We start from the raw sequence: 17,216 nt of genomic DNA, 5'->3' as shown, positions 1-17,216 counted from the left end.
GGGAGGTTATGTTGCTGCTAAGCAAGACATTGGTTGGACCACTTTTGGAATACTGATTTCAATTTTGGTCTTGCTACTATAGAAAAGATGTTGTGAAATATGTAAGGGTTCAGAAACGATTTACAACGATGTGCAGGGTTGGAGGATTTCAGTTATAGGAAGAGGGTGAATAGGCTGGGGCTGTTTTCCTGAGAGTGTTAGAGGCTGAGGGGTGACCTTGTAGAGGTTTATAAAATGATGAGAGGTATGGATAGAGTGAATAGCCAAGGTCTTTATCCCAGGGTAGGGGAATCCAAAACTAGAGGACATAGATTTATGATGAGAGGGGCAAGATTTAAAAGGCACCTAAGGGGTGACATTTTTGTGCAGAGTATGATGTGTCTATGGAATGAGATGCCAAACGACATGGTGGAGGCTGGTACAATTAGAACATTTAAAAAGCATCTGCATGGGTAGAAGAATGGGAGGGTTTTAGAGGGATATGGGACAAATGCGACTAAATTTATTTAGGATATCTGATCGGCATGGATTGAAAACTCTGCTTCCGTGCTATACATCTCTATGATTTTTATAGCTTAGTCCTAACTCTTTATAAGCCAGTGTGCAATTAACTGTCAATGTTTAGCAATTATAATGAGTCAGGAATCAAACAGTACCATTAGTACCACATGTGCTCTTACAGGATCATCCTACTTTGAGATGGTTGAGGCATCTGATGTGATAGCATGGTGTTATGTTATTCATAGACGCCATAGTGTAGAAGCAGGATATTTGGCCTATTGGATCGACACCAACCCTCTGAAGAGCATCCCACCCATACCCATCCCCTACACTATCCTTGTAACATTCCCCATAGCTAATTCACCTAATCTATACATCCCTGGCACAAGGGGCAATTTAGCATGGCCAATCCACCTGATCTAAGTACCTTTGGGCTGAGAGTGGAAATTCAGTACATGGAGGAAACCTATGAAGACATGGGAAGAAAGTGCAAACTCCACACCTGAGGGTGGAATCGAACCTAGGTCATAGAATCATAGAGTCACAGAGATGTACAGCACGGAAACAGACCCTTTGCTCCAGATGCTGACCAGATATCCCAAACCAATCTCGTCCCACCTGCCAGCACCCGGCCCATATCCCTCCAACGCCTTCCTGTTCACATACTGATCCAGATGCCTTTTAAATGCTGCAATCGTACTAGCCTCCACTACTTCCTCCGGCAACTCATCCCATACAGGCACTACCTTCTGCGTGAACAAGTTGCTCCTTAGGTCTCTTTTACATCTTTCCCCTCTCACCCTAAACCTAAGCCCTCTAATTGTGGACTCCACCACCCCAGGGAAAATGCTTTATCTATTTGTCCTATCCATGCCCCTCATGATTTTATAAACCTCTATAAGGTCACCCCCAGCCTCCGACGCTCCAGGGGAGACAGCCCCAGCCTATTCAACCTCTCCCTATAGCTAAAATCCTCCAAGCTTGGCAACATCTTTGTAAATACTTTCTGAACCCTTTCAAATGTCACAATTTCCTTCCGATAGGAACGAGACCAGCATTGCACGCAATATTCCAACAGTGGCTGAACCAACTTGCTATACTGCCACAACATGACCTCCCAACTCCTGTATTCAATACTCTGACCAATAAAGGAAAGCATACTAAATGCTTTCTTCACACTCCTATCTACCTGCGATTCTACTTTCAAGAAGCTATGAATCTGCACTCCAAGGTCTCTTTGTTCAGCAACACCTCCTACAACCTTACCATTAAGTGTATATGTCCTGATAAGCTTTGCTTTCCCAAAATGCAGCACTCGCACATATCTAAATTAAACTCCATCTGCCATTTCTCAGCCTGTTGGGCCCTCTGTTTAAGATCCCGTTGCAATCTGAGGTAAGCTTCTTCGCTGTCCACTACACCCCCAATTTTGGTGTCATCTGCAAATTTACTAACTATAATTCTTAAGCACAGATCCAAATGATTTGTATAAATGACAAAAAGTAGTAGACCCAGCACTGATCCCTGTGGCACTCCACTGGTCACAGGCCTCCAGTCTGAAAAACAACCCTACACCATCACCCTCTGTCTTCTACCTTTGAGCCACTTCTGTCTCCAAATGGCTAGTTCTCCCTGTATTCCGCAAGAGCTAACCTTGCTCACCAGTGTCCCATGGGGAACCTTGTCAAATGCCTTACTGAAATCCATATAGATCACATCCATCGCTCTGCTCTCATCAATCCTCTTTGTTACCTCTTCAAAATCTCAATCAAGTTTGTGAGACATGAGTTCCCACACACAAAGCCATGTTGACTATCCTTAATCAGTCCTTGGCTTTCCAAATAATGTACACCCTGTCCCTCAGGATTCCCTCCAAAAACTTGCCCACCACCGATGTCTGGCTCACTGGCCTATAATTCCTTGGCTTGTCCTTACCACTTTTCTTAAATAGTAGCACCACATTAGCCAACTTCCAGTCTTCCAGCACTTCACCTGTGACTATCGATGATACAAATATCTCAGCAAGGGGCCCAGCAATCACTTCCCTCGCTTCTCGCAGAGTTCTCGAATACACCTGATCAGGTCCTGGGGGTTTATCCACTTTTATGCGTTTCAAGACATCCAGCACTTCCTCCTCTGTAATATGGACATTTTTCAAGATGTCAACATCTATTTGTCTACATTCTATAACTTACATGTCCTTTTCCACAGTAAACACTGATGCAAAATACCTGTGAACATCTGCCTCCAATCAACTTTTGAAAGTTCTTGCCCAATCCTGTTAAAATTAGCCTTCCTCCAATTTAGAACTTCAACTTTTAGATCTGGTCTATTCTTTTCCATCACTATTTCAAATCTAATAGAATTATGGTTGCTAGCCCCAAAGTGCTCCCCCACTGATATTTCAGTCACTTGCCCTGCCTTATTTCTTAAGTATAGGTCAAGTTATGCACCTTCTCTAGTAGGTATATCCACATACCGAAACAGAAAATTTTGTTGTACACACTTAACAAATTCCTCTCCATCTAAACCTTAACACTAATCGGCTATCATAACCACCCTATTATTCTTACAGATAACTGAGGTCTCCTTACAAATTTATTCCTCAATTTCCTGCTGACTATTAGGGGGTCGATAATACAATCCCAATTCTTGTTTCTCAGTTCCACCCAAATAACTTCCCTGGATGTATTTCCGGGAATATCCTCCCTCAGTACAACTGCAATGCTATCCCTTATCAAAAATGCCGTTCCCCCTCCTCTCTTGCCTCCCTTTCTGTCCTTCCTGTAGCATCTGTATTCTGGAATATTAAGCTGCCAGTCCTGTCCATCCCTGAGCCACGTTTCTGTAAATGCTATGATATCCCAGTTCCATGTTCCTAACCTGAGTTCATCTGCCTTCCCTGCTAAGCCTCTTGCATTGAAATAAATAATTTATTAGTCCTACCTTGTTCTATAGTATGTTCTTGCCTGCCCTGTTTGACTCGCCTTTGTTCTCAACTGTACCAGTCTCAGATTGATCTCTTTCCTCACTTTCCCCTTGGGTCCTACCGTTTCGCCCCCACTTCCCTAGTTTAAATCCTCCTGAGCAACTCTAGCAAGTCTCCCTGCCAGTATATTAGTCCTCTTCCAATTCAGTTGCAATCTATCCTTCTTGTACAGGTCACTTCTATTCCAGAAGAGATTCCAATGATCCAAATATGTGTACCCTTCTCCCATACACCAGTTCCACAGCTATGCATTCATCTGCTCTATCCTCCAATACCTACCCTCACTAGCTCGTTGCACTGGGAGTAATCCAGATATTACTACCCTCAAGGACCTCCTTTTAAATTCTTGTCTAACTTTCTATATTCTCCAGTCAGAATCTCATCCTTTTCCTTTCCTATGTTGTTGGTTCCAATGTGTGTAATAACTTCCTGCTGGGCCCTCACCTCCTTGAGAACATTCTGCAACCTGAGACATCCTTGATCCTGGCACCATGAAGGACCACACCATTCTGATTTTTTCTGCTGGCCACAGAAACATCTGTCTGTGTCTCAGACTAGACAGTCCCCTAACACAATCGATCTATTGGAACCCAACGTACCCCTGATTGCATTAGAGCCAGTCTTGGTCCCAGAAACTCGGCTGTTCGTGCTACATTCCCCTGAGAATCCATCACCCCCTACATTTCCTAAGACAGCAGATCTTCTTGGTCTTGTAAATTCCTCATTGCCTCTAACCGATCCATTCGATCCGATAGGATTCGCAACCAATGGCATTTATTGCAGATATAATCCTCAGTGACATGTAAACTCTTCCTAAACTCCCACATTGGACAAGAAGAGCATATCACTATACTAAAGGCTAATTTTGCCTTTTCCAATCCGCAGACCCAGAAAGTAGCACTGTCTTATTCCTCGACAAAACACTGCTCCAGGCTAACTTAATTCTTACAGCTTATATGTTGAAGTTTAATCAAGAGACATATCTCAATAAAACATATAATCAAGAAAGAACCCACTCTACTCCCTGTTGCAGGCTTAGTATAAAGTCACACTTAAACTATTCACTTATCTGTTTCTGTGCTGTGACCTCTCCCAAACAGATTCCTCCAAAATTCGTTGTGAATTTCACTGTTTATTAATTTTCCCAACCACACTCCGATGCCCTGCGATACATGAATTCAAACAGCAAAGGCAGTAACTGCGCAGTTAGCAGTGTGCGTTTCTTTCTCTCTCCCTCTCCTGCACTGACCTGACCACATGTTGCCTTTGTCTGTCCTTCTCCCTTTTCCTTGGCACTGTGAGGTAGTGGTGCTAACCACTGAGCTGTGCCTTGAACTGTGTAAACCAGAGACTGGACTAACGATCTGAAAATATGAATTCAAGTCTCACTTTTAGGAGATGGAAAATTAAATTGTTAATTAAGTAGCAAACTATAAAAAAAAAGAAAACCACTGCTAATAACGGTGATCTAATTATAATGAATAATAAAAATATTGGATTTTTCTAAAAACCTTTTATTATTTCAATTTTTTTAGGGAAGGAAATCTGTTGTCCTATATTATCTAGCCTACATTGACTTCAATACTACTGGAATGTGGTTGTGTCTGAACTAGCATCTGAAGTGGCCTGGCAAGTCCTTATGACAAAGGACTGCAATAGTTCGAGGCAGCAACTCACTACCAATTTTTAAGCAGTATTTAGCAATGGCCAATAAATTCACTTGCATTCCGTGAATGAATATCAATTATTTCACCAGATTGTGGTGAAGCTGTTGATGGAACAAAGTAAAAATGTTCCATCCTTTTCAATGTTTATTGTGCTTTACATTGTTTTTGTTAACTCACTTCCTCCATAATATCCCTGTTTGCTATATTTGAGACCTGCAATTGAGGAATATATAATATAATGTGAGATATTTAAACAATGCAGGTCTGTGATAGGTTATGAACAGCACTGTTCATATAAGGAAAACTTTAAAAAATCAAATAAATGAAATTATTGGCTTTCCATTGCTCATTCTGTTTAATTTTGTTTTTGCATGTGTACAATGACTGACAAATCTCTGGATCACAAGAAAGAATGTTTGTATATTTCAATTTCAGTCACACAGAGAAGGAAACTGAAACATCCTGAGTGAAGCTATAATGGGTTAAAAAAGCTTTAGTATCATATTTAATATCAGTTAATATTTGGACAATATGACAGGTACATTTTTTTTAAAATAGCCAATCTATATTAGTTAAGGATGTTATTTGGAAAGGAAACTTCCTCTTGTGCTAATTCAGCATCATGTTCTAAAAACTAGCTTTTAAAAATTTGTAAACAAGATAATTCAATTTGCACTTGGGTAAACTACTCATTGAACTCCCATTGTGGCACTATTTTACCAACTATGTAGATGTCAGGTAGCAGAGGAGCAACCATTAGTTTCTTATCAATGACTCCTTGAATAACAGGTTATTGTTTTCATCACAGATGCCTTTTTCACATTTCACAGAGGCAACCCGATGCATAAATAGTAACACATGTGGCCTGGCCATGAAAATCAAGTTTCAGCTTATTCTTTGACTCAAAGTGCATATCCTAACATTTTAGGCAGCATGACCAAACTTGCAAAAACTGCATTAAATGGTTTTAATCATGGTATTTTTATCTGCAATGCCACACTTATTTGTCACACTTCACAACCAAACAAGTCAGTAATTTTTTTTCCTATTCTCAAAAATTCTGCAATATCAATGTTTGGACAGCATTGTGGCTCAGTGGTTAGCACTGTTGCATCACAGTACCAGGGTCCTGGGTTCGATTCCAACCTGGGTGACTGTGTGGAGTTTGCACATTCTCTTCGTGTCTGGTGGGTTTCCTCCCACAGTCCAAAAATGTGCAGGTTAGGTGAATTTGCCGTACTTAAATTGTCAATTAGGTGCATTAGTCAGAGGGAAAAGGGGTTTGGGTGGGTTACTCTTTGGAGGGTCGGTGTGGACCTGTTGGGCCGAAGGGCCTGTTTCCACACTGTAGGGAACCTAATATAATCTAATCAATAGCACAAAGAATGGAGCTGCAACTGTGGAAGATTCACACATTGCGAGGTTCTTTCAAAATACATATTATTGCACGTTTACTTCATTAAAGTAGGCTTTTACTGAAATCTTTTGTCTGTTACATCACTAAGACCTTTAAATTTATGTATGGTAGCACAGACCATTGCTTACAAATAAATGTGTAAAACTATATTTGTTCCGTTTTCTGTGCATGTAATGAATGCCAACTTTAAAAGCAAAAGCATATGTCAAATGGAATTAGATTAGATTAGATTAGATTAGATTACTTACAGTGTGGAAACAGGCCCTTCAGCCCAACAAGTCCACACCGACCCGCCGAAGCATAACCCACCCATACCCCTACATTTACCCCTTACCTAACACTACGGGCAATTTAGTATGGCCAATTCACCTGACGTGCACATCTTTGGATTGTGGGAGGAAACCGGAGCACCCGGAGGAAACCCACGCAACACGGGGAGAATGTGCAAACTCCACACAGTCAGTCGCCTGAGGCGGGAACTGAACCCGGGTCTCTGGCGCTGTGAGGCAGCAGTGCTAACCACTGTGCCACCGTGCCGCCCACAAATTAATTATGTCTTGTTTCTGAAGACAACAAGACTAAATACCCTAAATTTGTAGGTACCATTATACTTTTAGCAAGAAAAACTGTACTTACTTGCTCTTCACCCTTTAGCTCAGGACTTCCCAAACTGTGGGTCACTGCCCCCGATGGAGTCATCAAGCAGCGTTAGGGATTACCAAGCTCCGAGGCAAGATAGCTATCGTGAGTTTGACTGATAATTGAGGCCAGTATTGTTCTTGAAAGAGTCAATATTGTGGTGCTGGAAAAGCACAACAGGTCAGGCAGCATCAGAGAAGCAGGAAAATCAAAGTTTTGGGCAAAAGCCCTTCATCAGGAATTCCCAGTGAAGGGCCTTTGCCTGAATTGTTGATTTTTCTTCTTCTCTGATGCTGCCTGACCTGATGTGTTTTTCCAGCATCACACTCTGATCTCTAGCATCTGCTGTACTCACTTTCACCTTGTACTTGAAAGATCCAGGTAGAAAGATAGGTATTTTTTAACCTATAATCTGTGCAGATTAAACAGCCTTCCCATTGGTCTCACATGTTTCTCACCCTCTCGCCTATCACAGGTCTTCACAATACTACTCATTCCCCCCAACCCCCTATTCACATAGGTTTCCTACCATGCTTCTCACTGCACTATGCTTTCATGGGTCTGGACTCGGCAATCTTCATGACCAAATAGGATAACACTGAGAAAACGTTTTGGAAGACTGTTCTAACTTCAATCCAAGGAACAAGCAACATCAAGATTCATTTGTCGAATTGCTGGTTAAAAGACAAGGAGCTCAGGGATTGGTTTTACTGTGGGTAGTAAAGGTACTGACCTGACTGCATTATTGGACATTGGACTGTGGGACTTTCTCTGTCGAAATTATAGAGAATTTTTTAAAGAAAATTTATACAAATGTATACTTGCCCTGGTAAATAAAATATTGAACAGGCGGAGGAAGCCTGCATATGTTTAATTGCATGTGCATTTGTGTAAAATAGGTCTGAAACAGGTGCCAGTTTCAATACTGGATTCTGGAAAAAAAAATGGCCTAACATGTGCTGTGATCACAACATCAGTATTGCATCGTTTTAATGTAAGCCCTTATACAACCAATAGGAAGACTGTCTAGCCATACTCAATGACAATTCCACTCAGGTTAAAACCGAACAAGTGCTAGAAGGAGTTTGTTTTGTTGCACCTTACCAGAATTCTATCACTGTCAATAATTGTATTAAGCCGATGAGCGATTGTCAGCACTGTACACTGTTCAAACTTCCCTCGAATTGTCTTCTGAATTAATTCATCCGTTCTTTAAAAATAAAGGGAAATTAAAGTGAAACTCTGGAAAGTAGAAAAAGTTTTATAGCATCCACAGTTCATAAATCAGAATAACCAATTGCTTATTTATAACTGGTGACTTTTTCAAGTCATACTCTTTTGATGATACTGTGTACTACATTAGCCAGGTTATTGGAAATTTGGGCAGCGCGGTGCCTCAGTGGCTAGCACTGCTGCCACACTGTGCCAGGGATCCAGTTTTGATTCCAGCCTCAAGCAACTGTCTGTGTGGAGTTTGCACATTCTCACCATGTCTGCATAGGTTTCCTCCATGTGCTCTGGTTCCTCCCACAGTCCAAAGATGTGCAGGTCAGGTGAATTGGCCATGCTAAATTGCCTATAGTGTAGGTTAGGTGCATTAGTCAGTGGTAAATGTAGAGTCATAGGGAAGGGAAATGGGTCTGGGAAGGTTACCATACCATTGGTATGGATGTGTTGGGCCAAATGGCCTGTTTCTACACTGTAGGGATTCCATGATTCTAAAACAGTTAGCCTGGAAAATTGGTCATTTGAGAGAACGCAAAGACTTTATTGCACAGGTTTGCTAACAACTTATAAGTTCTGTTGAACATTTACCGGACTTTAAAATTCAAAACAGGAAGACTATTATGGTCATTTCAACAATAGGACTGATTACATTTTTTTACATGAAGTTTCCATGTGTTACTTATGGGAGGCAACAGCTAGCCAATCACAAATATTGATTAAAAATACGAGCAATTATGATCCAGCATATTCTTAACAAAATAACTCTCTATGTCAAAATGGGTTTGTAACTCAAATACTACAACTTCAATAAATATACAGCCAATAAAAGATTTGCATAAAATTATTTGAATAGCTCTATAATACAAAACTAAGTGCTTGGTCTAGAACTTTCTCTGTCGAAATTATACCTGCTAAAGAAAATTTATACAAATGTATACTTGCCCTGGTAAATAAAATATTGAACAGGCGGAGGAAGCCTGCATATGTTTAATTGCATGTGCATTTGTGTAAAATAGGTCTGAAACAGGTGCCAGTTTCAATACTGGATTCTGGAAACATCACTCTAGTATTTACTTACAGGGGGAACGCTAACCTATTTTGCAGGTAGTTGGTATCAGTAACCTTTGAGCTCTCTTATTTCTCAGCTGTGCAAAGCAATTATTGTTTTGTGAATAAATTTCATCGGTCATAATGTCAGAAGTGAGGATATTCAGTGATCATTGCACCATGATTACTACTCATATGATGTTCAGTACCATTTGCAATTTTTCAAATAGCAAAACAGTTTTTGTCTGTATGTATAAAGACCTGGAGAACATGCAGGCTTGCATTATTAAGTGGTAAATCGCATCCAAAACAACCAATGGTGGACAATGGCCTCCTCCAACAAGAGAATCCAACCATCTCTCCTTGACATTCAAAAGCATTACCATCATTAAATTTCCCACTACTAACATCCTGGGGTTACCATTACCAAGAAGTTGAACTGGTTTAGCTATGTAAGTACTGTGACGATAACAGCAGATCAGGCTGATAATTCTACAGTGAGTAACTCATGTCCTCCCTGGTATCTGACCATCATTTACAAAGCACAGATGATTTTTCAAAATAATTTTAAAATTCTACATTGTGTAACCTGGTTTTCCTTTTTATATTTTTCGAAATTTAGTAGGTATTTATCAATATTTGAATGTTTCAAAAGATTTCACAGCTAATGCACATGCTCCTTGTGTGTCAACAAGCACCTTCCGTTCCTTACTGGTAAATATTAAAATAATATCACCGAGTAGCAATAGTAATTTTTCAACATACAGTTTACTGTTCAGGTACTATTACATGTTGCCAGCTGGAGCTATTGTGGTCTGATACCCATCCACCATAAACAAAACTCAATGGATTCTAAGAATTTTATTTTCTCTGAAAAACACACTGCAGATGTGAAGTAAAATGCTCTACATCAATCCTGTCTGCAGTGATCCATGATGAAGGGTCACTGGACTTGAAACATTAACTCTGCTTTCTCCCCACACATGCTGTCAGACCTGCTGAGATAACTGCACAGAAGCTGGTATCCCATCACCAGGTTACCCATAATTTACTTGTATACAGTATACTAACTGTAGCCAGCCAGCTCAGAGTCAATCCCCTGAAGTAAGGAGATTCCAAATCCCTTTTTATATATTTTTTTACTTTATCAAACCATACAAAATACAAACAGTCAACAGTGAACAATAAACATCAGTTTACAAGGAACAGCAATTAGCAGGGGAAAAGGCCAAACATGGCCAAACCCCAAACCCCACCGTACAACCGATTCGCGTGTGAACCCCAAATCCCACCTTAACTTATGAAAGAAAAAACAATAGATATTAATAGTGCAAAACACACAGACATCCCTGGTAAACTAGCAAACGGCTGTCCTTCCCACCTTCTGGCAGCTCAAAGGCAGCCTGCCCCATGCCCCTTCCGGGTCTTGGTTTGCCTCCTGCCCCTTCCAGCTCTCAGTCCACCTCATCCCCCTTCCGGCTCTCAGTCTGCCTTGACACACCTTCCGGCCAGCTCTGGGGCAGCCTGTCCATTCCCCCATCTACCCTTAGAATGAAGGCGATCAGGATGGCCTACCCAACTTCCGTCTTCCTAGACCTCCCATTTGCGCCTTCTGGCCACCTCTAGAACAGCCCTTTCTGGTACCTTCTTGGTATTACAGCGCTGAGGATGGCCTAACCACCTTCCGGTTCTTGGTCCGCCCGTATGCACTGTCTGTCCATGCCCATCCTGATGCACCATCCAGCCCACAGACTGTCCTGATGCACCTTCCAGTCACCTCTAGGTCAGCCTGTCTCTATACCTCTCTGGGACGATGACGCTCAGGACAGCCAACATACCTTCCATCCCTCGCCCACCTCTATGCACGTTCTGGCTCTTGGTCTGCCCTGACACACATTTTGGCCATCACTTGGACAACTAGTTTTGCTCCTTCCTCTGGACAATAGCGCTCAGGATGGCCGTACCCATCTTTCAGCTCTCGTGACGGACTACTCACACCCTGGCTCTCGGGGTGACAGCTTTCAGGACGACCTATGAGCCTCATGGCTCACTGTAAGGCTGCCAGGCTGAGGGGCACACAAGAAAGTACAGGTGATAAAACTGATCATCAAAAATGCTGAGTCCATTACCAGAAAGAGAGACCATTACCAGAAACAGGGTCCACTCCTGAAGGCAGGGTCTACCCCAGTTGCAGCAATTGCACACCTCACAGCACACACACAGTGTTCAATCTCTACAGAGGCCTTGTCCATCCAGAGAGGCCCAGGCTCACCCACAGAGATAGAGTTCATTTGTAAAGGTGCAGGTGACTAACAGGGGCTCAGCCCAAACACCAAAAAGTGAAAACACATGCAAAAAAGAAAGTGCAGACACAAGAAACCATCGTGCAAGGACTAAGCCCTGCCACAAAATCAGCATAGTCCTTTCTCAAACGAAAACAAAAAGAGTAGCACACAGACTGCAACCAGCCAGTGAAACAACAGTTCCCTAGTGAGAACTGATATATAACAGTAACACATCAACTATATAGAACAGCCAGCTCAGAAATCAGTCCTCAAAAAAGAATAATAGTAACAAATTGGCTGTGTAGATCAGCCAGTTCAAGAATCAGGTGACAAAAAAGCAAAACAGTAACACACTAAATGTGGCCAGCCAGCTCAGAGTCAGTCCCCTGAAGTAAGGAGATTCTGAATCCCTTGTTTTATACTTTTTTTCCTCAAAACAGTAGTGCTTATTCCAGCCCAGTGTGTGCACAGCCATGCCATGTACATGTAGATGTCGGACACAGTGAAGAAACAACAAACGCAGAAAACTTTATTCATATTCCATGACCAGGAAGAAAGAAAACAAAACACTGAGTGGCCAGTGACAAGCAGCTCCCATTTCTTCAAGGGCAGTGCCTGCTTGAACGAAAAAGTGAAGGGGAGGGCAGGGATTAAATCAAAATTGAATCTCGAGGGTGTTGGTGGACACCGTGTGCTCCTTCTCCAGGGACACCTAAGCCCAAACGTAACTGCGGAAGAGGGGCAGGCAATTAGTCCTAACCACCCCCTCCACGGCCTGCTGCCTGGACCTGTTAATGGCCAGGCAAAAGTGAGGACTGCAGATGCTGGAAACCAGAGTTTAGATCAGAGTGGTGCTGGAAAAGCATAGGTCAGGCAGCATCCGAGGAGCAATAAAATCGACGTTTCGGGCAAAAGCCCTTCATCAGGAATACAGGCAGGAGGCCTCTAGGGTGAAGAGATAAATGGGGATGGGGTGGGGCTGGGGAGAAGGTAGCAAAGAGTACAATAGTTGAATGGGGGTGGGGATGGAGGTGATAGGTCAGAGGGGAGGGTGGAGCGGATAGGTGGAAAGGGAGATTGGCAGATAGGACAGGTCATGAGGACAGTACTGAGCTGGAAGGTTGGAATTGAGGTAAGGTGGGGGGAGGGGAAATGAGGAAACTGGTGAAATCCACATTGATGCCCTGGGTTGAAGTGCTCTGAGGTGGAAGATGAGGCATTCTTCCTCCAGGCGTCGGGTGGTGAGGGAGCGGCGGTGGAGGAGGCCCAGGACCTGCATGTCCTCGGCAGAATGGGAGGGGGAATTGAAATGTTAGGCCACAGGGTGGTGGGGTTGATCGGTGTGGGTGTCCTGGAGATGTTCCAGTCTCCCCAATGTAGAGCAATGTATCCATTGCTCCCGATGAGGTGTCAAATGGTGGTGGCAGTGAACCAGGTGTCTATTCCTAGTCTGCTCCTGCAGCAGGGTCCAGCCCACACCACCACCAGCCAGCACGTCCCCGACCCTAGTCACCATCACTGCCACAGCCCTCTCCTCCGACAGCCACTCGAACCCGCGAGTACGGAGGTGCGGATTCCTGAGCAACGGCTCCCTGACAAAAGCTGCTACACCTGCTGGTGGGTAGGCATAATGCGAGTCAACCATGTTGGAAAGAGTGATCAGATTCTGGTAAATGACAAACAGCGTCCTCAGGGCGACCTCCAGACCATCACTGGTCGATAAGCAAGAGATGCTTGTCATAGTTGAGATTACGCACCTGGTGGAAAAAATGTGTCACCAGGGCACGCCACCTAGAAGGATGCTCAACGTAAAGGTATCGCTGCAAGGTCTGAAGGTGGAAAGTCGCCACCTGGGTGTGGATGCACCCCAGCGACTGACCGCCCTCCTCAATAGGGAGATAGGACCTGCGCAGCGACCCAGTGCATCTTTTTGTCCCATAAGAAATGAGGATTCGCAGTTGGTTAAACCTCCTGTACAGCGTATCATCCGCCGTCATTTCCGCCACCTCCAAACGGACCCCACCACCAGGGATATATTCCCCTCCCCTCCCCTATCAGCGTTCCGAAAAGACCACTCCCTCCGTGACTCCCTCGTCAGGTCCACACCCCCCATCAACCCAACCTCCACTCCCGGCACCTTCCCCTGCAACCGCAAGAAATGCAAAACTTGCGCCCACACCTCCCCCCCCTTACTTCCCTCCAAGGCCCCAAGGGAGACACTTTCATATCCGCCACAAATTCACCTACACCTCCACACACATCATCTATTGCATCCGCTGCACCCGATGTGGCCTCCTCTATATTGGGGAGACAGGCCGCCTACTTGCGGAATGTTTCAGAGAACACCTCTGGGACGCCCGGACCAACCAACCCAACCACCCCGTGGCTCAACACTTCAACTCCCCCTCCCACTCCACCAAGGACATGCAGGTCCTTGGACTCCTCCATCGCCAGACCATGGCAACACGACGGCAACAGAGCGCCTCATCTTCCATCTGGGAACCCTCCAACCACAAGGGATGAACTCAGATTTCTCCAGTTTCCTCATTTCCCCTCCCCCCACCTTGTCTCAGTCAAATCCCTCGAATTCAGCACTGTCTTCCTAACCTGCAATCTTCTTCCTGACCTCTCCACCCCCACCCCACCCCACTCCGGCCTATCACCCTCACCTTGACCTCCCTCCAAAACCTATCACATTTCCAACGCCCCTCCCCCAAGTCCCTCCTCCCTACCTTTTATCTTAGCCTGCTGGACACACTTTCCTCATTCCTGAAGAAGGGCTTATGCCTGAAACGTCGATTCTCCTGTTCCTTGGATGCTGCCTGACCTGCTGCGCTTTTCCAGCAACACATTTTCAGCCCATAAGAAATGAACCAACATTCTCTGGATGCCAGCAAAAAAAACGAGGAGGAGGGAGCAAAGGTACCACAGCATGGTACCCACCAGCTGGTTTATGACTGGCATTCGACTCCTGTAAGACAGCACCCGGAGCAGTCCTGTCCAGCTGCCTAGGCGAGCCGAGACCTTGGCCTCCAGCTCCAGCCAGGATCTGGGCTGAGGTAGACCCCCAAGTAGAGGAGATGGGTGGTACTCCAGCTGAATCCCTGTAACTCCTCCGGCAGAGAGTTCACCCACCATGGACCGACCAGTAGTCCAGAACATTTGGTTCAGTTGTTCCTGGCGGAAGGTGCTGCCAAGTACACCGCCTGGCACTCTTACATCCTCCCCAGGTCAGCCGGGTGGGTGAAAGTGAAGAGCGTAAGCAGAGAGGACCACTCCTGTGCCCATGCTGCGCAGAACCAGCCCTGACAACTACCACCGCAAGAGGTGCACAGAAGGCTCCATGCACAGGGAATAGAGCTGGCCGGAAAGGGAGTAACCTTGATGTACTCCTCTCCCAAAGTGAAGGGGCACCATCAGGGACCCGTAACTTTAACAAGACACTCGGTGGCGATGTACAGATTTGGATCCAGGCAATGAACAACTGCGTCCCGAATCCAAATGCCTGCAAGTCCCAAGCAGATACACGTGATCAACCCTGACTGAGAGACAGGAAGACGCTTGGCAGACCAGCTCATTGACAGACCGTGTAGGACTGGTCTGGGTGAATCATGTGGGCCACCACGTAAGACAGGCAAGACACCGACACCCTGATGAAAATTGTATAAACCATGCCAAGGATGGAGACTGGATGCCAGTTCTTTAAGGAACGAAGGTTCCCCTTCTTTGGCAGCAGGATGATGACTGTTCTGCGCCAAGAAAGGACAGCTCTCTGGCATTAAGACACTCCCCATGGACCTGTGCGTAATTGCTCCCCAGGACGTCTCAGAACACCCTGAAGAACTCCATAGTCAGCTCGCCCAGTTCCAGGGACTTGCCCCTTGATTGCCAGTCAAAGGTGCCAGTCAGCTCCTCTCAAGTGACGGGATTGTCGAGTCTTCCGACATCCTCCGGGCTGAGCTGTGTTAGGTCCTCCCACAGAACTCTGCGGGCATCCTCACTGGACAGATCCAGAGAGAATGGAGCCGTGTAGTAGGATCGAATTTGAGTCCTGATACCCTCTGGATCCAAGATGGCGGACCCATCGTCGACCAGCAGCACAAGGAGCTGCTGATTGGTGTCACACCTTCTTTCCAGCGAGTAGAAGGGGGAGCCAAAGGGGGGTCCAGGTCCTGGAGGAGCCGGATCCGTGACATCATGAATGCGCTCCCAGACCTGATGAGCTGCAGGTCTCGGTGCGCGGTCGTCTTTGCTTCTTACACACTCCGCAGGGCGAGGTCCACATCGGGCTGACCGGGACGTGACTCCAGATTGAACACCTCCTTCTCCAACTCCTCGATCCTCCACTTCTGCCTCTTCGTCGACCCCCTCGCGTATCCCTGGCAGAAAACATGGATTTGAGCCTTGCTCACGTCCCACCATAGCCTCAGGGAGGGGAAGCCTTCCTGCTTCCTTGTTCCTTCTCCAGTCAGCCCAGAGCTGATGAAATGAGTTCTGGAACTGCTCGACCTCCAGCAGCAGGTTGTGAAAGTGCCAGTACGCAGACCCAAGCTGGGTGCTGAATGGAAGGAGCTCCACCCACACCAGGCAATGCCACCAGAAAGCTGGAGGCATACGGCCGCGAAACGTACAGGCGGTCGATTCTGGATGCTCCGAATCTAGGCCTGACTAAGGTGAAGGTGATCGAGTCGGGATGCAACAGCAGAGGAGGTAGGCCCAGGCAGCAGCAGCAACAGTCCCAGGTGTTAGTGAGGCCCAAGACAGCAGCAGTGGAAGTAGGCCCAGGCAGCTGCAGCAGCAGCAGGAGCAGTGATGATGATAGGATGTGGAAAGCAGTTAACCAAAAATAATGTTGTAATGGTAGTACTTAAGATAATATCAACAAATAGCCATTCAAATTGTTAAAACAGATACTTTCAACTTTCAGACACTGGCAAAATGGCTTTCTTTCTTCAATTCTTAACGATCAGATTACTAAAATAACTCGACACCTTTACGATTCTACAGTGCTCACTTGTCATTTACGTCCACCCTAAATTTTCATAATTCACTCAATGCAACATAAAACCTTCACCAGCAAAAATGGTGTCTATTTGAACTCATGATTGTATTCAGGCAGACCCAGTCAGTTTGGTTTCACACATACAGAAGGCTTGATCCTGGCCAAGTTGGCATGAGAGATGACAGAGCTATTGGATAAATTTCATACCACTTGACTTGGAGGTTCTTGCAAAGGAACCACTGGTGGCCCTTCTCCAGTGAATTCAGGTGTCAAGTGTAGCTCATATAAATCTCTGAAGCATGGAGGAGCTTCGAAATTTCTAGAACAGGCTTAACAACCTATTTTAACAGTGGGGCAAGCATAAGGTTTTGTGGCCATACCTGTGGTCTGAACATTGCTATTTGTCAAGCAAAGGATCGCTGAGATGTACATAACACTGGCA

General features: G+C 45.0%; 1 protein-coding gene across 4 annotated transcripts in view; it reads right to left on the bottom strand.

Moving 5' to 3' along the window:
• Positions 1–17,216, bottom strand: part of abcc4 (ATP binding cassette subfamily C member 4 (PEL blood group)) — a 624,022-nt gene that overhangs the window by 55,461 nt on the left and 551,345 nt on the right. For all 4 annotated transcript variants that reach the window (XM_087987997.1, XM_087987995.1, XM_087987994.1 and 1 more), the window contains one exon: positions 8,318–8,423. In XM_087987997.1, coding sequence (XP_087844123.1) covers positions 8,318–8,423 — 106 coding nt within the window. The remainder of the gene's footprint in view (positions 1–8,317; positions 8,424–17,216) is intronic.

The sequence above is a fragment of the Chiloscyllium plagiosum genome, unplaced genomic scaffold (assembly GCF_037043375.1).
Source record: "Chiloscyllium plagiosum isolate Xiang-an unplaced genomic scaffold, Cpla_swu_hap1 HiC_scaffold_6, whole genome shotgun sequence".
Lineage (NCBI taxonomy): Eukaryota > Metazoa > Chordata > Chondrichthyes > Orectolobiformes > Hemiscylliidae > Chiloscyllium > Chiloscyllium plagiosum.
This window is presented reverse-complemented; position numbering and strand designations above follow the sequence as displayed.